This window comes from Sciurus vulgaris (assembly GCF_902686455.1).
Source record: "Sciurus vulgaris genome assembly, chromosome: 1".
NCBI classification, from domain to species: domain Eukaryota; kingdom Metazoa; phylum Chordata; class Mammalia; order Rodentia; family Sciuridae; genus Sciurus; species Sciurus vulgaris.
This window is the reverse complement of record NC_136461.1, coordinates 157,216,757-157,242,504: the sequence shown is the minus strand read 5'-3', so window position 1 is coordinate 157,242,504 and position 25,748 is coordinate 157,216,757. Positions and strand designations below refer to the sequence as shown.

General features: G+C 42.4%; 1 protein-coding gene and 1 long non-coding RNA gene across 2 annotated transcripts in view; one reads left to right on the top strand and one right to left on the bottom strand.

Moving 5' to 3' along the window:
* LOC306661756 overlaps nt 1-20,456 on the bottom strand; it is a 35,691-nt gene extending 15,235 nt beyond the window's left edge. Inside the window, exon 1 of the long non-coding RNA XR_013763947.1 lies at nt 16,694-20,456. This is a non-coding gene — a long non-coding RNA (uncharacterized lncRNA). The remainder of the gene's footprint in view (nt 1-16,693) is intronic.
* Nucleotides 1-25,748, top strand: part of PAG1 (phosphoprotein membrane anchor with glycosphingolipid microdomains 1) — a 128,762-nt gene that overhangs the window by 88,960 nt on the left and 14,054 nt on the right. Inside the window, 2 exon segments of the mRNA XM_079140942.1 lie at nt 20,775-20,982; nt 22,547-22,598. Coding sequence (XP_078997068.1) covers nt 20,858-20,982; nt 22,547-22,598 — 177 coding nt within the window. The 5' untranslated portion in view covers nt 20,775-20,857.

Here is a 25,748-nt window from a genome sequence, read left to right as displayed (position 1 = left end):
GTGTGTCCTCCTGGCTTATGGCAAGAACTTCACTTTGCAGAACCACATTGCTACGAATACAAATGTATCATGAGGAAGGAACATAGAGTGTGGTTTGGAAGGTGGAGTGGACTGTTTCCTGGGCTAGCTGTGCATCTCAGGCAGTCATTGAATCTCTCTGTCCTATTGATTCTTCATTTGTAAAACACCCAAAATGATTTAAAAACAAAAACACATACACATACACACACACACACACACACACACACACACACACACACACACCATTTCTTACAAGATTTTCGAGTTCCTCACAGAGGAAAATCTGTGAAAATGTTTGATAAACTGAAGCTTTACACAAAACTAAAATAGTTGTCCTGAATTGAAGCCAGGTGGTGGTAGTGGCTGGAGAAGGCTCTTGGGTCTTTGTAGGTGAGTAAAAGATGAAGGTTAGGGAACTCAGCCTGAGCATGTGGTGACATCTCAGCAGAGCAGGATTTCCCTTTTCTGTTCAGCTCAGCCCTGCATGTTCACTGTGGCGTTCCATCATCCCAGTGTCATTGACAATTCTGTTAGTACCTTTTTCTTATAGTGCCAAGTCAGTCCGATACAAATGCTTTTTGTCAATCCCTGTCAGTTTGAGGAAATGGTTCTGTGAAACTTTGAACTTGAAAGTTCATAAAATAATTGTCTACTACTAGATAATCAGAAGTATTTGATCATTTATAATCATGGGCATTGGGGAAAGCACATCATGCAAATGGGCCCTCCTTTCAAATGTGACTTCTTTTAAAACTAATGGTGAAAACAAACCAAGATCAAATCCTGACGAGGGTCTCCAGGTCCAGCAAGATTAAGCGTGTGTGACAGGAGGTGAGATTGCATGAACCACAAGATGAGATGATGCAGTGTCCTGCTAACGCTGTCTCAGGTTTGATTTCATGGTATGACTGCCACACAGTCTGGCACTTGTGAGGCACATGAATCAAATATTAGGTGGACTAAGAAAATGAGGTGCTATGAAAGAAGCCCAACAGCAGTGGGCAATGACCTTGTGTTCAGAAGACTGCCCAACATTTGAGAAGTGTGGAACTTCACTGGGGAAAGCCTGTAGTAGGGCTAGAGAAGTTCCCAAGGAGGAAATAGCCATGATGGTAGACAGTGAGAGAGTGCAGTGAGTGGAGGGCGAAGGTAGGCAAAAGGCCACCAGCCTCAGAGTTTGCAGGAGGTTGAAGTCTACTTTATATGGTTGCATTTTCTTTATTCCTTGATCAATGAGAAACTGTTAAAGGGTTTTAAGCAGTGGGCTTAGTGTGATCAGACTTTGGTTTTGAAAACATCTGTCTGGCAGTGGTTTAGAGAAGGGGCTGGAGAGCAGCAGGGTGAATGCAGGAAACCAGTAGGCTCCTGCAGTAGCCAAAGTGAGAGAGGACCAGGGAGAGTGCTGGCTCTGGAGGTAGAGAGAAAGGTTAAGTTGAAGACCTGAATTTGAAAGTCATCTAAGGGATGACATTGAGGATGATGTTGCATAGACATGGAGGGAAGCTGAGAGAGTGTGGTAAATAGGATGACTTGGGATTTGCCCTAGAGCACCTAGCTAAAAGTGGCACCATTCACAGAGAGGGGGGAAAATCCTGAGGCATAGGAAGATGGAGAGCCCAGGTGCAGCTCATGGAGGCTTGTGCTTCAGACCCAGATGTGGGGATGGAGGCAACCTGGTGGGAATTAAAGCCATTCTTGTGGGTAATACACATTTTCATTCAGGAAGATAGCATGGAGCAAAGCATGGAAAAGAGTCTAAGCCTGGGCCTTAAGGAACTACAATAGGTCACAGCTAAGGAGAGGAACCAAACTCAGGGAGTATTCACTCAAATGCACGATTGCTGTAGTCTGTCATCTTCCTCTTACCCATTTGTCTACCTTTTTAATTAATACTTGGATGATAATCATTATGGATAGTTATATAGGGTCCACATCTAAAATTTGGTCTGATATTTTTACACAGTTAGGAAGCTAAAAGTTTGTTCAAAAACTTTGAAATTATGTGCATGTGCATTTCCTGGCAGGGGTAGACAAAATCTGTGATATTTGATCATTCAAGTTATAAATGTAACAAAGTCATCATAATAAAAGTCTGTCATTTCATGCTCACATTATAACTAGACTTTCTAGCTAGTGCCCATGACTTCCTATTGTATTGCACAACACAGTATCTGGTTGTTCCTCTTTCCACGATGTTAAGATTAACCACTAGAGCTTGGGAGACTGAAGCAGGAGGATCACAAATTCAAAGCCAGGGTCAGCAATTTAGCAAGGCCCTAAGCAACTCAGCAACACACAGTATCTGAATAAAAAATACAAAAAAGGGCTGGGTATGTGACTCAGTAGTTAAGCAGCCCTGGGTTCAATTCCAAGTACCAAAAAAAAAAAAAAAAATTAACTACTGGGTTCAGAAGAATCTTCTTGTGTTAATAATATTACTCAATGTATATAAATGTACAGCTAGTATCTAATTATTTCTCATCAGTTAAATTCAAGTGATAAATTATAATCATAATCTCAGAATCAACTCCTTTTAATAGAGTAAGATACAGATTCTTTAAGTATATTTTGGAATAAAATAAGATTTTACTAAATCAGCCAGGGAAGCAAGAGAAGGGACTAATAATTATTGGAAATCTATTCTGGGTGAGGGCATTGGACTCTGCATGTTTGACAAGCTCCAACTGTAGCTGATTTCAATAGTGCTTCAAATATACTTTTCTATATGGAATGGAAAACTGAAATACTGACGATATTGAATAGAGCGACATGCAAACATAGGCACTTGTTTGGAAAGCTGGCGAAGTGTGTTATCAATATGACTGAAAGCGCTAGTCTAGACCAAGCAGAAGCATCTCAAAATAGTGGTAGTGCCCAACTGTCTAAGCCATATGTCACTAGGATTTGTCCTGAAGATATTACAACTGACTTTCTGGCCAGTTCTCTTAGTATCACGTGGTAATAATGGAAGGATAAGATTACTGACAAAAGATCCCAGACTGTAATGAATCCACTAACATTAAATGAATGTTTTTTGCAATGTAACTCGCATCTCAAGACAGACATATGAAAAGAGACCCCAGAACTACCATGGCATACTGAGGGCCCTAGGCCAAATAAACATGGTGTTGCTCCCAATAAAGCAGTCTAAAAAAAAGCATCAACATAAGATTGGAAATGCAGTTTCAAACAATGTCTAGCTGCTGGGAATTGAAAGGAACAGCCAAGACTGCAAGATGTACAAAATGGAGAAACTCATTCTGGCAGAAGCTTAGAGCCAACCAGAGGTCAGTGAGGCTTAGGATGCAAATTGCCTTCTCTGCAAAAGTGGCTGGCACTGTGGATCCAATTAAAATCCCAACATGTGCAGATTGCATGGAGAACTGTAGGTTAGAATTGCAATTGTGCATACTCATTTATTATCTAGTAACCATCAGTAGTTTCAACCTCAAAAGAATACAGGACTGTATTAATTTCTGTTCTTACTAAGACTGAAGAGATGTGCATTTATTCACTGTATCAGTGTTTTACTGGGTGTCTGCTACTGTATAGGTTCAGGAATTACAGCTGCAAAGACAACCTGTGCTCCTAGAAGTTATATTCTGTAGAGCACACATGCAACAATAAGCACAATATTGTGCTTATTATAAGATGCTTTCGGCTAACAGGAAAAAAAGGCAGGGTAATAAGATGAAGACTGAGCTGGGAGTGGACAGCAGGCCATTGAGTGGATTGGTCAGAGAGAGCTTCTCTGAGAACATGATGTTGGATCAGGACTGAAAAATGAGGATCCAAAGTTGTATGATGCCCTAAAGGATGATCATTCTAGAAAATAAACAACTAACATAAAAGTTCCAGGGTGAGGGTAAACCTAGCATGGTCAAAGGCTGGAAAGAAAAAGCCCACAGGAGGTTATGACCAAGGAGATAGGACCAACTAAGGCTGGAATGTTCAGGCCCACCTGGCCCATGATGATAATCTTCCAATGAATGTCAAGCTGAGCTGAACAAAGTATATAGTGTCCATTTAAGCAATGAAGATCAATAGAAAAACTAAAATAGCTTAAAGCATAAAGAAAAGTTATTGTCATAGTATTGTCAATTTCTTCTATCCTCTTTACCTCTAAGAATTATGGATGATTTTGCAAGTGGATAGGTAACAGGTGTATTTTAGATCAGCTTTGACACACATCCCTGAAACAGTGGTATGTGAGCTTCACACCAATAACAGGTTGGGAGATTTAATATATTTCTTGTTGAAATTTTTATAGTAGGAAAACTTTTAAACCATGCTGTTTTAACTTCTTTAATAAATCATGAATAGTTATATAACTTTAAGATTGCATTTTAAGGAATGCAGAGAAGATGTTGTAGAAATAATATAGCAGTTAAAAAATATGACTCAAACCTGTATCTGATGAATCTGAGTCTTTGTGTTTCACTCTCTGGAATAGACTGATGCTGGGCTCTAAGAATATAACACCTTCCCCGACTTACATTAGTTCAGCTTATGTTTTCTCAGTTTTATGATGGTGAGAATGCAATGTGTTTTCAGTAGAAACTGTGCTTTGAATTTGTCCCTTCTCCCAGGTTAGCAACATGGAAGGGGATACAATGCTGGGCAGCAGCAGTAAGCCACCACTCCCAGTCAGCCACACCACCAACAGGGTGACAACCAACAACCCCCCTCACATAGGACCCTGTTTGATAGACAAGGGGTATTGAATGCCTTTTCAACTTAAGTATTTTTTATGAAGGGTTCCCTGGGACTGTAACCCCATCGTAAGTCGAGGAACATCTGAACATGAGCAAACAGTTTGGTCAACATGATTCCTGGTCCAGACTCATGGGGAAAGCAGAAAGATGAACGGTATCTGCTGTATATTGTCCCACCTTACTCACACCATTTCCCAATACTGCAGTAGAAAAGAGTAAGATTTTGACATAGTATTTGCAAATTTATAAATTTGCACATTCAAATTTTGAAATTTGCATATTCATATGCCCTGGGGATCAAATGCCCAACCCCTATTTCTGACCAATTAAGCCAACTTTGGGGATTAGCCCTGGGCGTTGATATATGATAAAATTTTTCCTGAGTGATTCTAGTGTATAGATAGGGGTGAAGACTATTAGTCTTTTCAAAGAATAGAATAGTCAAAGAACTATTCTATTTCAACTTCTTTAATAAATCATGAATAGTCATATAACTTTTCTTAGTCATATAACTAGTCTTTTCAAAGAAATAGAATAGTCAAAGAACCTTCATAGTTTCCTGGCTAGCCCTTAGGATAAAGCTGGTTAGAGCTTAATCTCCTTAGTCTTTGTGTCTTATGTCATCAGGATCCTGCCTTCATTATATCATTATGTATCTGAATTTATGGTCCCAAAGTTTAATTATATGGGAGAACTTTTCCTTCCTCCTTTCTATCCTTCTCTCCTTCCTTCTTTCCTTCCTTTTTCCTCCTTTCAATATTTGATCCTGTGAAAGCATATCTTCCTTCTAAAGTGTAATCCAGACATTGAAAATGTTTAAAATCTACAAAGGAATAGTCCATTATAATTAAATTTAAAGCTCTGTGTATACATTACTCAGAAATTAAGACTTGCTGCTAAAAATATTGAAGATGTAATAAAGACATACAAGTTTCTTCAAAATGTCTGAAATAAACTTGTAATTGGAGTTGGTGCAAAGAGAGGGAAAAAAAAGCTAGACTAAGATAATTGCTATAATTGAAGATAATTACACTCTTTGAGCTTACAGTCAGCCTACGAGGGAAGAAGAAAAAAGGAAATATGGTTTTTGTATGTATAGTTTAGTTTTTATAAAAAGAGGCAAGCTAATTCCTCAAGACAGAAAACCTTTTAAAATCTTTTAAGAGTTTCTTACATGGAGGCATAAAGCTTTATGTACCCACCAATAGAACAATACCATTTTTATACTTTTATGAAAAATGCACATAAACAAATCTTGACATTTTCTTATATTAATATTTTATAAAAGCCACTTATTATGACATTAATCAGTATGTTCAACTGGTACCTAATACAGCCCCCTCAATAGGGCTGTGCCAGCCACAGTAAAGGAGAATATTAATATTCTAGTCACCTGCAGCAGAAGGATGTCCTTCAGTGCACCTGAAAGCCACACCAATTAATAAATTAAGGGAAAGGGCCAATGAGCACCACTCTATTAGGAAGTATGAAAATTTTGGCATTTGCCCCTTCAGCCAACCCCTACTCTCTTTAACACTTATAGTCCTAGTTCTCTGGGAGAGTGTTAACAGTTTAGGGAAAAAAAGAAAAAAAAAAAAAAATATATATATATAAACAGTTTAGAAACTATCCTGAAATTATATGCCTTGGTGTCCTAGAAGGATCATGGCAGCAGAAACAGACTTAGCAGACTTAGATCATTCTGACTAGAGAGGGTTCAGTGTCTTGCACAGCTCTTAATTGAGTTCTCAGTCAGGTGAAACAGAATGTGTCTCAGCTACAGGTGGATCAGTTGTTTATAAAATCTGCTTGTTCCTAATATAGTACAACATGGAAGCTTATGAAGAAGTAAAATGAATTCAAGTTTTTAAGAGTTTGGAGAAAGGTCTAAGAAAGGTAATGTGAAAAAGACCAAATCAGTCTCTTTAGAGGTATTACAATTTATTGTTTTATAGTTAGCATTGGGAAACCACATAACTGTTACAAATAATTACTTACAGAAAGAACTGAAATGAAGCCATTTAGCTAGATTATTTAATCTAGTGAATTTAAAATATGAACTTCTTTTTCCACTAGCATTTACTAAACATCAATGACAGCTTGATTTTTCTAGATGACCTTTTGGTTTTTGTGTTTTAGAATTTGTTTTGTTTTTGAGACACCGTCTTGCTGTGCTTCTCAGGCTGGTCTCAGAATCCAGGGTTCAAGTGATCCACCTCCCTGAGCCTCAGACTACTGGCATGTACCACGACACCTGGCTTCCAGATGAGTTTTCCTTTTGCCCCCAAAACACATCTCTTGTGCCATTTTGTAAGTGTATTTTTCTTGAAGTTTTCATGTAATGGAATCATGAGAAATAAGTACACAGTGGTCCTCTCAAGATCAAATCCTGCTGTTTTATTTTCCAGTCTACAACAGTAGATCCACCACCATGGTTGTGCAATGCCAACCTCATACCTCTGGGAGGCGCCACTCACAATGCAGCTTGTGCCCTTGGCACAATCAGACCTACTCAAAGCCTCAATGACAGAGAAGAGTGAATTCCTGATGCTTTGTGCAAAATTTCTTTTGAGTTCCCTTGTTTTATTTTTAAAGTTCTTAATGGAGCCTGGTATTCCATAAATATCCCTTTCCTCTGTTATTAAATTAACAAAGTTAGAATTGAGTTATTTTAACATTCCAGGAAGATATGGCCAGCATCGGAACACATCTCTAAGATAAGTCTTTCCCAGTCTGGGAAGCTTTCTGCTTCACCATCTGTCACTGCCTGCCTCTCAACTAAATGACTTTAAAATGTCCCTTCCAGAAAAGGAGTGAAACACAGCATAGAGCAGTGAGGGGTAGAGGTGTCCAAGCTGTACCTGATGTTAGCTCTCATTGTGTAAGACTGTAGAGTTTTCTGTCTCTACCTTCCAAAGAAAATGGAAATTGAGGTAGAGTAACCACATAGGCTGTTTAGATACAAGCACTTTAAGCTCAATAAGGAGAAAGGGCTCTCTCTAAAATTTTAGCTTAATAAATCCATAATCTAAGTTCTCTTCAAAAAAGTTCTTCTCACTGTGGCATGTAATATAGCATAAGTTCCCTTTGATCCTTCAACCTGGAAACTACTGTGACATTCACAGCATAAAACACTGTGAAATGCTGAGACTTGTCATCCTGAACCCATCACCTCCATTTTATTCATGATTTACAAACAGAAAATGAAAAATCTTGAGGGAGAAGATGTGATCGTCATTATCTATGAAGATGTTCAAAATTGGATTTGTTTCAGTTCATTAGGTCTTATAATCACATTAGCTGCGTGGCTTTGTGAGGAGCAGAGTTGGCCTCTGGAGATGTCCCCCTGGACTTCCCCAGACTTTCACTCCCTCTGCCCACAGGGGCCCACAATGGGATTAGATTTTTTCCTTTCACAGGATGAATCAGTGAAAACAATATGGCATGTAGAAATCATGCTCACCCTCTGTAATGATTCTCCTGGCCCAGTGCTATGTCAGTTTTAAATAATCCTGAACTTCTGAAGTCTTGATGCAATGAGCAACCCCCACTCCACTAGAATTCCTATGTAACAAATACTCCATATATTTATCACTGGTATCATACAAACTAGGAAGCATCGGCTTTCAGAATCAGCCCTAAGTTGTCCATATGTGATATAAAATCCCTTTCCTTTCCCCTGCTCTCTCTTGCCCAGCTCTCTCGATTGGGAGCTGTGAGTCAACTTGGGCAGGAGGAACTGAAGCCAGTGCATCAGATCCATAGTAAGGCCTGTCTTCAGAACCCGTTAGAGGACAGGGGTCTGGAAGGCAGTGGCACTTCAGCAGCTCATTGGGGTTGGAGGGGCAAAGAACAGTTCCTGGCTTGAATAGTACAGGACTCACAAGCTCTAGAAATGTGTTCTTCAAAGGATTTTCAATGAACAAACTATTGTTCTCGTTCATCATGGGATGTAAGGTGCATATTAAAAGTACAAATACTTGGGCCCCATTCTAAATCTACTAAATCAGAAGATCTGAGAGCCAGGTCTAGGCATCGACAGTTTAACAAATGTCCCAGGTGTAACAAAGCAAGAACTGGGAGAGGTCAAGGAGTAAGGAATTCTGGAGGGAGGATTTTCCTGGGAAGGAAGGCAAGGGAAACCTGTGAAGCCAATAGATGAGGGTTGGTCATGAAGAGACCTACAGGTGGTAGGACCACAGTCAAAACACTCATCCACATAGATTGACAGCATGTTCTCTTGTCAGAAGTGAGATACTATTCTGTCCTACTGTCATGTCTCTCCTTGAGATCCTGACATTATTCCATATTGCCTTTTATATCTAGTCCAAAGTGTTTTAGGCTCTCCAGGGTATTAGCAGCCTTTGAAATGAACATGAGCCTCTTCCAAAGCAGTGACTAATTCTAATCGTTGAGTTCCATAATCAGTTACATCAGACCATGTAAGAACAGGCTCTGCCCAGGTAGTACTGTTCCCATGTACCTGTCTCCCCTCCTCTATTGACACAGTTTTATCTCCTCCACCTTGAGTAAAGGAAGACAGGGAGGCCAATGTCCATAGGCACATACATATATATATGTCATTCTTCACTGAGTTCCCTATGGATTAAGGTCAGCCTTAGACAAAATGGAAAAGCATAGAAAAATGACATGAAAAGCTACCCATGTGGATTCCCCCATGTCTTAATTCCCCCCAGTACACAATGCCCCTGTGTCTGGGCCTCAACCCTCCCATCCTCCTCCTTTTTTTCCTCCCCAGGTGACTTGGTCTGTTGTCTGTCACTCGTACTTTAGGACAGTTTTCTTTCCTGCTTTGTTTTTCTTTATTGTGGCACTGGGGTTAGAACCCATGCTAGGTAAGCTTGACGCCCCCAGCCCCTTAGTGTGATAGTCAGTGCACAGGCCAGCCCTCCTTTGAGTATTTGCTTTTAAAGTTCTGGCCTTAACTGTAAAATAAAATTAGTTTTCTTCCATTTATACCAGGGCAGGGGCTCTACACACACACACACACACACACACACACACACACACACACACACACACATATATATGCCGGCCTTGGAACCCAGCCCACCCTCCAAGGCCAGCAGACCTGCTGTGTGGTGTGCACACATGGGAGGTGGGCCTTTCCACCCTCTGAACATGCAAAGGCTGCCTTTGGAATCCACTAGACACATTGAGGACAGTTCTCAGCTTGAAACAACATCAGTCCAAGGGCACTGCCGCTGCATCCATCCCTTGGAGCCTCTGCCACCAAGCTGAATAGAATCAAGCTGCAGTTACTGTGACGAAGTGCCATCTCTAATGCAGCATGGTAGAGAGGGAAGGAGTTTCAAGTTTGCTTGGTTTGTGTTCTGAATTCACATGCTTGGAATTCGACAATAAATTGTGGTTTTGGTTTTGGCTTTTTAATCTCTGGCCAAAATACATCCCTGCAGTAGGAACTTATATCTAAACATTTTTACCACTTGCAAAATTAAATTACAGAGGACCAGTATGGTCTCAGGGTCAGGATGTAGTTAGAAGATGAATTGTGCTTAGCACAGGGTAGATGTTTAGCAATTATCGTTCAGTGAATGAGAGTGTCAAAGAGCAGGAAATATCATTAAATGTATTTGTCATGAAACCAACCCAAAGTGTCTTTAAAAACAAACGTCTCCACAGTGTCCTACCAGGTTTATTAGGTATTCAGATTAGGAATTAGATGGATCCCTCTTGCTATCTCTGTAAGATTTTCCAAATTTGGGATATCTGCCTTTAAAGAGGCTCGAAGCTTCCAGGAGAAGTGTTTTCTTTCTGCATTACCTGTTCTTGTGCCAGCTGCACATTTCAGTTCTGTCCCTGCGTTTTGTTGAAAGGCTGTTATAAATCTCATTGGAAATGTGTAAATATAAAAACTATGTGTTAACGAAAGGATAAAAGGACTCTGAAGTCAGCTCCACGGCCAGTGTACAATGGTGGCATCGGTAGAGTGCGCTGGATGTTTTGAAAGGGCTGTCGGCATTGATTCCTGGCGCTGCGCACTGCCTGGAAAGGTCGCCCATGATTTCTTCTCCTGACACCCAGTGCACCCAGTTTCCCATGAATTACCAAGACTGTGATTTCTGGGGAGTTGAAACTATCAATCACATTGAAAATTTAAGGTTCTTGCTAGAGCAACATTTGCCTTCATGTGCCAAGTCCTGAATTTTTGTTTTATGACCCTAGGAATCACTAGCCACTTTTATAAAATGATAGAAGCTGAGATTTGGAAAGAAACCTTAGAAATGACTGCATTTTTTGCAGAAGGGGGATTTGAGGCACAAGGAGGTTTAGAATTGTTTCAGGCCACACAGCAGCATAGTGGGAAAGCACGGAATAGGAATGGGGACTGTGTTGCCCGTGCCTGGGCAGTGTCCACTCACTATCATTTTCTTAGACTCTGGACTGAGAGAGCTGCTTATACTTAAGCTCCTCTATGGAAATCAAGAAGCCTTCTTGGATGCTGGAGTCGTGGGCTTGGGGTCCCATAACTTTAAGATGAAGGCCAAGTTTTACCACCAGGAATCCAGCTGCCTAAGCCTTCAGCCTGTTTGGAAGGAAGATGAACTTCAGGTTGAAGGCTGCAGACAGCAGTGTGGACAGCACTGGCAGCCAGTTAGAAATGCAGAACCTGAACCACCTCCAGCTTGGGTCATTCAGAATCTGCACCTTAGCAGGACCGCCCTGCGCCCCCAGCTCATCCATGGGCCCATTCAAGTTGAAGAAGCACCATTCTAGAAGTCTTCTCAAACTTCTGGGTGCATTGTGATCACCCAGAGGGCTTGTTAAATCAGACTGCCAGCCCTAGCCCATAGTTTCTTCATCAAAAACTTGGGGAAGTCCAGAATTCAGCATTTTCAACAAGTTCCCAGGGGCTGTTGACCAGGAACACTCTTTGAGATGACCAGGAACACTCTTGCACTGAGGCCTAGGGGCTGGAGAGTCACACCCCTGAGCCATCTGCCTTCCCTTGCCTGCTCCTTCCAGGAAGCCTTGAAGACAAGCCCTGAGAACCTACATTTTCAAATGTAAGTTCAAGCTAGTAACTCTTCATATGCTTCTTCAGCCCTATGTAGATCACATAACCCCAGCAAGTAGCTTGCAGGGGTGTGTTCTAAGGATTCAGGTTCTATTTTTCAAAAGTCAAGAAGTGTTTTTGTCTATTTTGTAATTAAAAATATTATAAGTAAAGATAATTCTGATGTATTAAGTGCTGGGTAATAAGGGCATGGCTCCTGGGTAATAAGTTGAGCCATATTCTTGCTGGCATCTGAGTAGAATGTTAAGCCAATGGTTTCCTACCATAGTGGAGCCTCTGACAACATGGTAGACATCAGTGAGCTGCTATTTGAATACCCCAGTGCACATTCCTCTGTTGTGTGACTTAAACGGTTGTGTGCCGTCTGCTTTTAAGGTCTACCTCTCCAGTCTTAAGTTTCCTGTTCCCAGAATAAGTACCTGCTGATGTACAAGGTCAGTGGGTGGCATAGTCAGGGCATGTGGCAGAGGGGAGCATTTGTAATTAGCCTTGTCTAAACACGTGTCGAAGTGAAGCTGATCTTCTAAATAGCATGAGCCACAAGGAGGATTTGACTGAGAGCCATTTCTGCCCAAGAGTACATTTCTGAACCTCTCTCAGCAAAGACACTGAAGTTTGTTTTTGGTTGAGTCTTTTATTATTATGGGAAAAAAATGGCTGAATCACTGAGCCTCAGAAGCCAAATAAAAACAGTACAGAGCAATGCTTAGCCAAGTGTGACTGTAAATAGTCCTGGTCTCAGGAAACAGGCCTGCGTGTAAATGCCACATCCATCACAGCGTGGCTGGCCAGATGAGCTCTGCAAAGCTCTCCAGATCCCCTGGAGGGATGGTCTATGATGGATGCATGGCTGGGGTCACGTGGTGGCCAAACCAATAGGGAGAAAACATTCATCTCTCTGATGCCAAAAACGAGTCATGATGGAGGAAACAGAGATGAACAGGAAGAAGGGTGTGGTTCCCAGGTCCTCACCTGTCTGCTGCTGCCAGACAGGCCAGGCACCTGGGGGTTATGAATGACCTGGGGATGAGAACACACAGCAAGCCAACATCCTAGAATAGAAAGTTCTGGGGACCCTGAGTGAGGAAAGCTGTCTTTGTGTGACCCTAGACCAGACACTTAACTTGGGCTTAAATTTTCTCATCTGTAAAATAGTTTCAGTGACACCAAAATCACAGGGTCATAAGGATTAAGTAAAAGATCGCATGCAAAAGTGACTGGCACGTAGTATACTCACTTAGCTTTTCTGGTGTTTTTCATTTAAGCTTGTGAGTCACAACTGATTTGCAGAGGACCTCTTCAAGCTGCCAGGGACCCTGGGGAAGGCAAGGTGACTAAGTATAGGAAGAAGCTCAGTGCAGATTAGCTTGTCTGGCCAGGTGGCTGGCAAGCTAAATTTTGTGTCTGCTGAGCCCCGTCACTTCTTACTCACACACTTACCATCTTTGAAGGTCTGATCAGTAGGTACTTGTCCTGGAAGCTTTTCCTCCTCTGAACTGTTTTTTCACTAAATATATATGAAGTGCCCACTGTGTGCTGCAACACTAGGGCAACAGCATTGTCCCACATGGATCTGCTCCTCACAGGGCTTAGTTGGCTGAGGAGACACTACAATCCCTTCATAATTTCAGTTTTGAGTAATGTTGGGAAGGGAAATTCTTATCAAAGAGGATCCTGAACTATCCTTGGGGGCTGAGAGGGTTGGAGCATCAGGGAAACTACTCCAAAAAAGGTGCCGTTTAAACTGAGACCTAAAGTGGGGGGTGGGGGGCCTCATCAGGTGAAAATCAAGAGGAGGAGGCACAAGAATATGGAAAGCTGCCTTTTCCTTAGAGAAACACAAGGTTCAGGCCCCTCGAGGAGAAGGGAAGGGAAAGAAAGGGCCAGTGTCCAATTCCTGAGAGATGGAAGAGAGATGGAATTGTCACCAGGAGCACAGGTGGAGGAACATGAAGCCTGAGGACACAGGTAGATTGCCAGTCTCGAGAGGCCTGCAGAGTTTGGGGTGATGCCGGTACAGAAACAGTCAGATCACCAGTGCAGTGATTTTTTTTTTTTTTTTTAAGAGATCCAGCTGCTTTGGTGATAGGACAAAGGCAGGAGACTATGTTCATTCAAGAGTTAGGATTGGGCCTTAAGACACCCTGGGCCTATGTTTTAATTGTTTTCTTGTGTACTGGTCTCCTTTATTCTCCTCCCCTTTTGTACCATATGAATTAGAAATTAAATTTGCATTTTGAGAGTCTGCTTAGGAATCTCCATTCTTCCTACTGAAACATGTATTCAGTGAAAAATCCCTGGGTGGCTCTGATTTTTCAGGTCACGTAGATTGCAGGAATATAGTAGGAAATGAGACCAGGACATCTCACCCTAAAGGAACTTTTAAGGTAGACCAGCTGTGCAGACACACAAGACAGGAAGAGAGAAGACCTGAAGTCCAAATTGCATGCTTTCTGAAACATCACACAAAGACTCTCGGTGCAAAACAAAGTCACCTCACCCAGTCTGTTGAACACGTGGTCTTAACCCCAGTAGGAGCGCCTGTCAGGGCTCCTCTCAGGATGCACGCAGTACATAACAACAGGTACTTATGCAAGGACCTCTCTCCCTCCATCCTTCCCTCTATCCCTGCCTTCTTTCTTTCTCTCTCCCTGTCCTTTCCACCCCATGAAAAATGAACCTTGGCAGCTGACTTCCTAATCATGAGAAAAAGCAACCCTAGAAGTCATTTCATTTCCCATCGAAGTCACTTGTCCCTGTAGGCAAAAGCCAAGTGTCTAATCTTTTATAAAAGGTGGGGCTGCAAAGGTGGCTCAGTGATAAGAGCACTTGCCTGGTATGTAGAAGGCCCTGGGTTCAGTTCCATTACCCTGCAAAACAACAACAATTAAAAAAAAACAAAAAACATAAAAGCAGTAAGCTATGTTATTTCTGTGATGTAAGTTTAATGTATTCCCTAAGACAAGAGACAATACACACACCCCTCTTCAAATAGGTCCGCTTTCCTATTTCCTGAGTAGATCAATAGGCTCTACATATACGAAACATTTGACTGAGCCTGACAGATGGCTGTAAGGATTCATAACTCACTCTTAGGACAAATGACTGCCTCCTCTTCTGTGAGCAAGCCTTGATACCAGTGCCCCTTTGGTCTAGTGTGGAAAGGTTTCCAGATGATATGCTTTTCTCAAGCTGCTATAGGAAGAAATGTCAGGATGTTGCTCTCCTGTGACAATATTAAATGATTTTGGAAACTGTACACAAGAACATCTTGCCTCAAAGTCCTTCACCACCTTTGTCTCATTGGATGTGTTTTTTCCCTGACTTGGTGGAGTATGTAGGGAGATCTTGGTTACAATCTCTTGGAGGAGGTAGGCAACTTTGTACCCTTATCAGAATGGAAGAATAAGCGCCCGTTTCAATTCTCTGCATCACAGCTGGCTGGGTCTACCCTCATTCATACCAAGTTTCCTATGACAGGCTAGCCTGTGTCAGGCAGAGTCCTAAGAAGACACCTACCTGAATTTAAATACTTAACCTTGGCTGATGCATCCATCAATGTACTCACAGGATAGAGAACTACCAGAGAATGTGGCTCCTTGGTCATGGTTAATTTGTAGCCCATGGAGCGTTGTTTTACCACATAGTTCCCACACCTGATAATGACTGGGAAGGATGAATTCCCATGGGGTTTGGGACTTGACTCTCCTGATTTTGTCCATCACTGGGGTCATCAGCTGAGGTGGTTTCCATCATCTTTAATTATGGGCTGACTTGGATAGATGTAAAGTGGTAATGACTGTCATTACTGACCTAAACCTGCTTCAAAGAAACTGTTAAGTACCTGCCTCTTAGCTGCTTTCACTGGCCATCCCAGCTTCCCTGAAGTATTATTTGTAGATTTGGCTGTGATCAAAGCACCTACCTGTTAAGGGTGTATGGCTAAAGAAGTAAATGGCTTGTCATTTGGTCTGCAAACTTTCATTAATTTCATCTGGGTTTTATTTCCTTTCCTGTTGGAATTGATTTTGGTGGCTAATAGGCCAGGCTAATGAAGACAATTAAAATGCTAAACATAGGAGACAGGGAAGAATAATTGAACACCTCTCCTTGGAGGAGGAGTTGCTGATTAGGGCTGAGATTGGAATTGTGCTGCCACCTTGTGGTTGAAAGTGGCACCTCCTTTCCCTTATTCATTAAAATCATGGTGTGATTGTTTATAAGAGATTATCAAGCTTTCAGTTCCAAATAATTAACCAGACTCACTTCTTAAATAGTCCCCATAAGGTTCCATAACCCCAAAGAACAAATTCCCATGGTAATCCAAATTTATATAGCACTGGAGGACAGAGGGAATACCACTGCCTCTTTTCCAACAATCCTGTAGGTTTTTATTAAATTACAGTCTCTGGCCATGATCTTAATTCAGCCCAGTGAATAATTAAGCCTATTCTGAATCAAAAATAATTCATATACAATTATGAACTACATCTGCAGTTACGTTCATATTCTGTAGTTCATTCTAGTGGGGCATTCAGGTGTCATAAATGTCAGTTTAGGTAGAGTAGAAATAAATGGTCCTCCTTTGTCCTGGGTTGAATAAATCAAAAATATATACCCATGTGGTCTGAAAACTGGATTTTTTTTTACAACAGAGTATTTTTTAAACTTCGGAGACAAAACACTTCTCCCCCGGACCATATGCTTATACACACGAAGACTCCATCCACCCTTATCCCTGCCAAGAAGGTAGAGCAGAAAAGTCACACGTGTACTTCTGCACAGATGGGGACGCAGTTCATCTACAGTGTAGGAGGGGAAGGGGTGGGAGATTATACTAGCCAGTTGTAGATAAGCCATCAAAGTTTAAAGTGAAGCCAGGCACCGTGGTGCACACCTGTAATCCCAGCAGCTCGGGAGACTGAGCAGGAGGAATGCAAGTTCAAAGCCAGCCTCAGCAATTTAGTGAGGAAGACCCTGTCTCAAAATAAAAAATAAAATTGGCAGTGGATGTGGCTCGGTGGTTAAGAGCTCCTGGGTTCAATCCCCAGTACCACCCCCCTCAAAAAATTAAGGTGAAAGCCAGAGAAGAAATGGGCAGCAGAATTTTGGAGCAAGTAAATGCAGAGAGAGACCAAGAGAGAAGAATGGCAGATCTCTAAGTGGGAGTAATCTCACCTAGAGTTCTACTGTGTGGGTGAAGGGCCAGGTGTGTATGGCTGCCCCTCCACACACGCTGCCAGGCCCCCACAGAGCACGTGGTAAGTGGCACTTGCGGGCCTCTGAGGCAGAAGCTGCCCAAACCACTGGAGCATTGTCTCTTGGGATTCAAGTGTATCTCACTTAGAAACCTGTGCCAGAAGACCTCTTTTTATTGTGAGATTTTTATCCAGGCTGAGAATATTAGGAAAAAGTTCTTTCTTTCAATAGTTTTTGAGAAAATTCTGATTGAAGGGGAGTAAGCCAGGAATTTGGACACATTTTTTCAGAGTTCCTGTCTTTATTGGGGAGCTTGTAATATAGTCTCTTTCTCCCTGCAAGGTCCAAATAGTCTGGCACCCCACATATTTCATTGTATCCTATCAGCCTCCTCCTGTTGAGAGAGGAGAGAAAAGAATAGAAACGTACAGCCATGGAGGGAGGAGCCACAGATCCCATGCTAGGCCTGCCGGATGCGCCTCTGCCTTTGAGCAATTCACACAGCATCTCTTTTCTAAGAACTTAGCACTTTATAAATAAGCGTGGAATCTGTTGTGTGAATGAAGGAAGGAACAAACAAATATCTGTGCAAGTGACAGATCTTTTATCTGTGCTCCCTACAATGTTTTATGCTTTGGAATTGTATACAAAAAGTTATTTCATATGCTTTCATAGTTCCTCATGACTTCAGGGCTTCCTTGAACATGTTGGGGTCTTTTTTGTTTGTGCTTTGGTTTTGGTTTTTCTTTTTTCTTTTTTTTTTTTTTTTCTTTTTCTAAAAATTCTTTTTAGTTATGCATGATAATAGAATATATTTTGACATATTTATACAAATATGGTAATTAGGATCCCAGTCTTGTTGTTGTACATGATGTTGAGATTCACTGTGGTGTATTCCTATGTGGACATAGGAAAGTTATGTCAGATTTATTCCACTGTCTTTCCAATTCCCATCCCCCCTCCTTTCCCTTTGTTCCCCTTTGTCTAATCCACTGAGCCGCTTTTCTTCATCTGTCTTTCCCTTATTGTTGGTTAGCATCCACATAGCAGAGAAAATATTCAACCTTTGATTTTGGAGGGATTGGCTTATTTCATTTAGCAGGATAGTCTCCAGATCCATCCATTTCCTGGCAAAAATCATAAACTCATTCTTCTTTATAACTGAGTAATATTCCATTGTGTATATATACCTCATTTTCTTCATCCATTAATTTGTCAAAGGACACCTACATTCGTTCCATAACTGAGCTATTGTGAATTAACCTGCTACAAACATTGATGTGGCTGTGTCACTGTAGTATGTTGATTTTAAGTCCTTTAGGTATATACTGAGGAGTCATATAACTGGATCAAATGGTGGTTCTATTCCAGGTTTTCTGAGGAATCTCCATACTGCTTTCCAGCGTGGTTGCACCAATTTGCAGTTTGACAGGCAGTGTGTGCGTGTATCTTTGCCCCACATCCTTGCCAACACTTATTGTTACTTTTATTCTTGATTGTTGCCCTTCTGACTGGAGTGAGATGAATGTGTTTTAATAACCTATTCTGGATGCCAATTTGTAGACTCAGTTTAAAGTGAATTATCCTTTGCATTAACAAATCATTAGAAATGTGGTTATTTTCATTCAATTACAGCTGTCCAGGAACAAGCAAGTAAAAGCAATTGTTTATTACTGTGTGCCTGTAGTGTTTATAAGCATGATGCATAGCCAATCACAGGAAGAAAGAAGTTCTATGTCACACAGAAAGTTCCAATTTATATCTTTATAGAACATTAGAAAGAGCTGTACATGTTGTCTCACAGACTGAGAAAGGCAGTTCCCCACTTTATCTCCCAGAATTCTCTCCACCCATTGTAACTAACAGTTCCTAGTACTTCAGCTTTTTATTATTCTTCCACCTGGAATGTTCAAACAAATGTGATCATATTTCCCCTGCAGAAAATGTGGTCCAGTTGAACTGCCTTTGCCAAAATGGCCTTTATCTTCCCCCATCCAGGCAAACCCTGGTGTGCTGCTAAGACACCCATGCAGACACACAGTGGCCAAACACATCTACACTTCTTCCCCAAAACAGACAAACAGAAAACATGGGCCAACAGTCTTTCTCAAGAAGAATGCTGTTATGAATCATTGTCCTCAAACAAAAATGTGTGTGCTTACTTTACACCTAACACTTGAGATTAAGTTCCAGATTGTTCTTTGTAAATTTGAATATTGACAAATATTCTTGAAACAAGGCCTCTTTGATGACAGGTCATTGTCAACCTGACATACAGCTATATTTTCCAATTATCCAGAATACTTAAAATGTTCAGCAAGAGTAATCTAACCATACTCATTTAGAAGCCCTGTAGCAGGAGCAGGGAACAGTGGCCCCCAGGAGCTTCCCGGAGGAGCAGAGACTATAGGCTTTGGGGCCCAGGTGGCCGGACTCATACCTCCCTGCCGTGGAGCTCCAGGGATGTGTGGAGCAGATTACTTCTCTGCTGGGATTCTGCTTCCTTGTCTGTAAAACAGGGACTAACAGTTCCTCCCACAAAGGTCACGGGGGCAATTAAATGAGGAAAGCATTTAGCAGAGTCCCTGGCACGTACCAGGTACTAAAACGTACTAAGTACAGCCCTTATGCTTAATTTGTAGTTGTTTAAAAATAGATCTTATTTACTACCGAGGATATATTTATAAGCCCACACTTCCAGCTAGTCATTTGGAAAATGCGTTTATTGGTGCTCACAGCAGCTTGTGGAAGTCTGCCCTGAAAATAAAGTCACATACTCAGAATAGATAGCTGTGTATGCAGGTGAATAAAGAGACATTCTGTTTCGCGGTTTTATTAACCTTAAACCTTCCAAGAGAAAAATGGGTTTGAGAGTTAAGAGATGGCAGTAGAAGGAGGTGATGACTGTCTGTTTGCAAAAGCTATATAATGTTTATACAGTTCTGGTGGGAAAAAAAAAAAAAAGCAAATCCAAATCAACATGTATTTATCTGCCATACAGTATGGAGTACTTGGAATCTTTTTTTTTTTTTTCATACAATACCTTTATTTTGTTTGTTTAGTTTTTGTTTGTTTGTTTGTTTTGTTTTTTTAATGTGATGCTGAGGATCAAACCCAGTGCCTCACACATGCTAGGCAAGTGCTCTACCACTAAACCACAACCCCAGGCCCTTGGAATCTTTATTTGAAGACATTAAGAATCCATACCCAAGTATATAAAGATAACATGACTTTCATTGCTTCAAACACTGTGCGAGTCACAGGTACTTTCCTGTTTTGTTTACATGAGGAAAACAGATTCTAGATTATGCCTGGGGACTTGCCTAGAGTCAGGTTTTAGATCACATCTGCTTCCTGCATGTACCTCCCTGGTTGTGCTCTGAGTTCTTGCTTCTGGCAGGAACCTGACTACAGGTTGGGATCCTCTTACCCAAAATTCTTGGGATCAGAAGTGTTTTGGATTTGAAGATACAGAATGAGATGTCTTGGGGAAAGGACTTAAGTCTACACATGAATTTTATTTCTGCTTCATATTCACCTTATACACATAACCTGAAGGTAATTTTATACATATATTTAGTGCACCCGTGTTTTGACTATGACCCATCACATGGGGTCAGGTGTGGAATTTTCCACTTGTGGAGTCATGCCTACACTCAGAAAGTTTCAGATTTTGGAGCCTTTCAAATTTGGGGCTTAGAGATTAGGAATGCTCAACCTGTGCACGGTCTGGCACCTCACATGGGAAGTAATTTCCAAACACATTGGTTTCTTTGCAGGAAGACACAGCCCTCTGCCTTCCATGTGGCCACCTGTGAAGAACTGACTCATTCCTTCAGCTATACCAGGTCTTTCTCGCACCATGGGACCCGCAGGGAGTGTGCTGAGTGGCGGACAGATGCAGATCGTCCTCTGGGGAAGTTTGGCAGCTGTTGCCACTTTCTTCCTCATCACCTTCCTGGTCTTTCTGTGCTCGAGTTGTGACAGGTGAGAGCCAATATGTATTTAACTGGAATCTCAACCTGTTCCCTGTACCCAGAAGCATCTTTACACTAAAAACCCTGTTATAAGTGAAACCTCACTGTAAAGACAGTCACACTCATACGTTAAGATCAGCTTACCTCTCTGTGCTGCAGAGGGTTCCCAGAACAATTCACATTAATTGAATGAAAATTCATATTGATTTTGCTGGGAAGAAAAACTGAAGAGTCCTCCTATATTTTAAACTTCTTTTAATAAAATTTTTTTCTGTTCTTTTGTGCAATCCTTGTCAATATTTGTCTTTTCCCAACTGTGGACATTTTGACATCTCAGAGCAATATGCATCTTTTTTACCACTATTTGGAGCTTTGCTATCACATGGTTTTGGAGAGGAAGCTTATTATTTAAATGTGTGAGGTAGAACTTCAAGTTCTAAAGAAGCAGATTAGTTTTCTTAGAAGAGAGATAGGCTGTATCTGGAATACTTATAAGTATCTTTTTTTTTTTTTTTTTTTTTTTTTTTTTTAGAATTATTCCTCTGTCTCTATCCTCTGTCTCAGATAAAACATCAGAACCCCCAAAAAGAGATCTTTGCTCAGAAAGAAGTAAAGTTCTTTCTAACCAGGAGTGACTTCTTCAGACATTCAGGAATGGTTATAAAGCATGCAGCTTTCTGGTGCAAGCCATGCTGCTGGGAGCCAGTGGGGACCAGCTTGTCTGGCCCAGTTCCTGTCTATTTTCTCAACCTCAGAAGAAACTTGACAAGTGTCAGTTAAAAGTCTGATATGACATCCTATGCCAAAATCTGTCCAGATGTGAAAAGCCAGACTCTCTGACCCCACAGAGCCTCCTAATACTTGCCATCTTGGACCTGGACTTCCATGGCTGAGGACAGGTCAGTCAGCCAGGAAGATGAAAAGATAGAGGTACTGGCTCTCCTAGGCTTGAGAGGTCGGCTGCTGCAATTACCTGCTCCACCACTAGGTGGCACTCTTGCCTCGACCGTAGATGGAGTTCCTCTACAACCGATAGCTTTCTTTAGACTGTCCTGGGTAAAAACACATTCTATTTTTACTCAACAGACTTTTCCATAGACTCGAAGTACAAATGACTCATCCTGAGAGCATGTACCCTCCCTGACGTGCCAAAATTTGTATTTTCTTTACTTTCTCTTTTCCATTGCAGTGTGTGACTTCACAGACTTTGTGAGGTGAGATAACTGTCTACATTTTTCTAAAGACAAAAATGATATAACTCATTCCAGTGTTCCAGGTGTAAACAGCTTCCACACTGGACCCCACCTCAGTCCTCTCGTTGTGAAAGTGTATTCTCTACGCCTGGTGAAAGGATGCTCACAAGGGAGCAGTCCCTTGCTGTGACTGGGCCTCCTCCTACCCCTGACTCCTACAGACAGATCAAGTGACTGGCCAGCATTCTCTTAACAAAATAAATATGGCTCTTAAAACGAGCGATTTTAAAGTCGATAGAAATTAGGGTAGGAAAAGGTAGTGTGTGTTTAATTTCAAGGGGCACATTTGGCATTAGAACAACGTTTTATTTTCCATTTCAGAGAAAAGAAGCCAAGACTTCACAGTGGGGACCATGAGAATCTGATGAACGTGGTGAGTGTGAGCTCTGTGTGTTGTGTGTGTTGTGAGCACTTTAAAACATCAGTCCCCTCACCTCCTGTCCCACTTGTGGATGACCTGAATGGAACCAGGAGCAGAGCTAAGCAGAAGTTAGCTGTGACTGCCTGCACTGTGCCCGCCTTCTGTAGGTTCCTGTTCGCCATGGCCCGAGGCCTGTGCCTTAGCCAGGTTTGTGGGGAGAGTTTCTGAAATAGATGTAATTGTGCTGCTGCCAGAAAGATCCTTAGGTGGCTCCAATCTGCCGCAGGGATGTTTCTGTCTTGCCTCTGCCAGGCTCCATCCCGTGTTATTAGTCTGCTAGGGCTATCATAAGGACAAACTGGTGGCTTAAATAACAAACTTACTGTCTCTCAGTTCTGGAGGCCAAAAGTCCAAAAATCAAGGTGTTGGCAGGGTTGGTTCCTTCTGAGGTCGGGTCTGTTCCAGAACTCTCTCCCAGCTTCTGGTGGTTTGCTGGCAGTCTTCGGTTTGTAGATGCGTCAGTGCAAACTGTCTTCATCTCCACGTGGCGTTTTCCCTCTTTCATATCATCTTCCCTCTCTGCATGTCTGTCTGAGTCCAGGTTTTCCTGTTTTATAAAGACACCAGTCATATTGGACTAGGGTCCAGCCTATCCTTGTGTGACCTCAGCTTAGCCAGTGTTATCTGCAATGACTGTGTTCCCAAATAAGGTCACATTCTGAGGTACTGGGGTTTAGGACTTTGATGTGAATTGGGGGGCAGGAGGACACAGTTCAACCCATAACAGCTAATGATTAAGCTCACCCCGGCCTGGAGCCCAGAGACCTAAGAGACAGCTGAGCTTTGCTGCATTCTGACAGTCCTCAGCCTTTCCTGGGTTCTGTGGGTCCTGAGAGTCTCAGGGATCCACCTGGGGAGGAACAGCCTGAGATTGTCCCAGTCCTGCCACGTCCTGTGACTCAGGGCCATGCTCTTAATTGCCAGGCAGCCCCAGCCACTAGGGACAGGCCCACCCTCCTGTCCACCCTCCTATTCAGAGTCCTGCCTGAACCCTGGAGACAGTGTTAAAACAAAAGATGCTTCCTGTCCTGGACATCATTTCTCAAGAGGAAGTGAAGACTGGTTGGGGGAAGAGGATCCAAAAAGGAAAGTGTGGATGAGCCAAATAACGCGAGACCCATGGTTAGACACTCAGCCTGGCAGACACACTCGGAGCACAGGCAGGGGGCACCCCCAGTCCAGGCTGCCTGACTGGATTCTCAGGATTCCTATGGCCCAAGCAGGCAGGAAATAGCCAGGACTCTGGGTTCCTCTCAGAGACCCCAAGTTTTCCCTCACCTTCCCATCTGCACACGCACACATTCCTTGCCCAGATAGCTCTCCTGGCCCTCAGCACTGATCCTCCCTAGACTCTTTTTCTGGGTCTCATCATCCACACTGTCCCCACTTTTGATCTGTTCCCTGTGTCTCTATTCTGCCCTAGTGATTGTCACCGTACAGGAATCAGGAGAGAAGTTGGAGGGATGGAGGGGGCCCTCCACTGTTGCTTCTCCCACACACAGAGCCCGGGCCCCATCTTTCTTCACCCCTCACCATCCTCAGAGCCCCTTGCGGGTGAGGTGGGGTTGGGGCAAGAGCGTCCAACTCTGCCCTCGCCTCTTCTAAGACAGGGGTTCTCAAGTATGGCCCCGTCATCAGTAGCAGCAGCATCACCCAGGAGCTGGTGAGAAATGCAAATTCTCCTGGGAGGTGAGGGCATCAAGCAAGAGTTCTAGACCTTTGGTTCCTACTGTTCTGCTCAAGGTCAGCAGCAGCCCTGGGTGAGATAGGAAGAGAGAGGCAACTGGATAAAGGAAAATCTTAGCCCTCTGTGTTTTCTTCCTAACACACCATCTCCTTTGTCACTGGTCCCTCACAACATTTCCTGTATACCTGTATGTGTCTGAGAGCAAGCGTGTACACACAAGAACACGTGCTGACACTGGCAGAGGTGTGCATGAGCGTGCACACACACACACACACACACACTTGCCTGCCTGCCCTTAAGAGCTCAGCTCCCAAATCAATTCATATACATTCAACTTGCAGATTCCCTGTCTCTTAGAAGGTAAGATTAGAAATGGATTATGGACCTTCAGCTGTGATGAATTGTGCTGCTATGGGTCCACCTGGGAGCCTCCCTCTCCCACTCACTCCTGCCCTGTCAGGTCATCATTTCTGGAACATGGACATTCACATCTGTATCACAAGTTCCTGGCCACCCACACAATGGCCATCTCATATGGCAGTGCATGTAAGCAGCATTGAACGGAAACAGAAGACTCCCAAGAAACTTAGGCCTGGGCTATTTGCTGACTATTATTATTTGATTCCCAATCAGGAGTCAGATAACCTTTAAGATCAACTAGACAAGGTTACTCTGCTTTTTATGCCAGAACTTTCCATGTGGAATCCTGGAGCCTAAGGTTACCCTCTTATGTCACACAAACCTTGAAAAAACCGAGAAGGATGCGTAGGGGGACAAATTCGCGTCAGGCTGCTTCTGACCTGTGGTTATGTAAAGAAGTACAGCAAGAACTGACTTGTTGCCAGGTGCAGTGGTCATATGCCAATAATGTCAGCGTTCTGGGAGGCTAAGGCAGGAGGATGAGAGTTCAAAGCCAGCCTCAGCAAAGGTGAGGTGCTAAGCAACTCAGTGAGACCCGTCTCTACATAAAGTACAAAAATAGGGCGGGGATTGTTAGCTCAGTGATTGAGTGCCTATGAATTCAATCCCCAGTACCTGCCCCCAAGAAAGAACTGACTTGCCCCTTGCAATAGCTTAGCCTGATATATTGTCCAGGAAGTAAGTACACATTCTAGCCCAGCAGAAAATTGTCAATGCCATTCTTCCCTCCAAGTGTCCTATGTTGGTTTGTGAGAACAGGAAAGTTTACAAAGCTGTTTGTTTTTTAGTACATTGATTTCTTTTGTGAACCTTGAAGCCAGGAGACTTGGCTGATTTTGAAATAGTCTCAGGAAATCAATGGCATTATCTGTATTTGACCAGATTTAAGTCAGTGCTCATCCATGACAGAGGATGATTGCTCTGCGCTCTCTCACAGCACAGCACGCCTGTGAGAATAGTGTTTCACAGCACCTGCGATGTTGAGGATGAGGGCT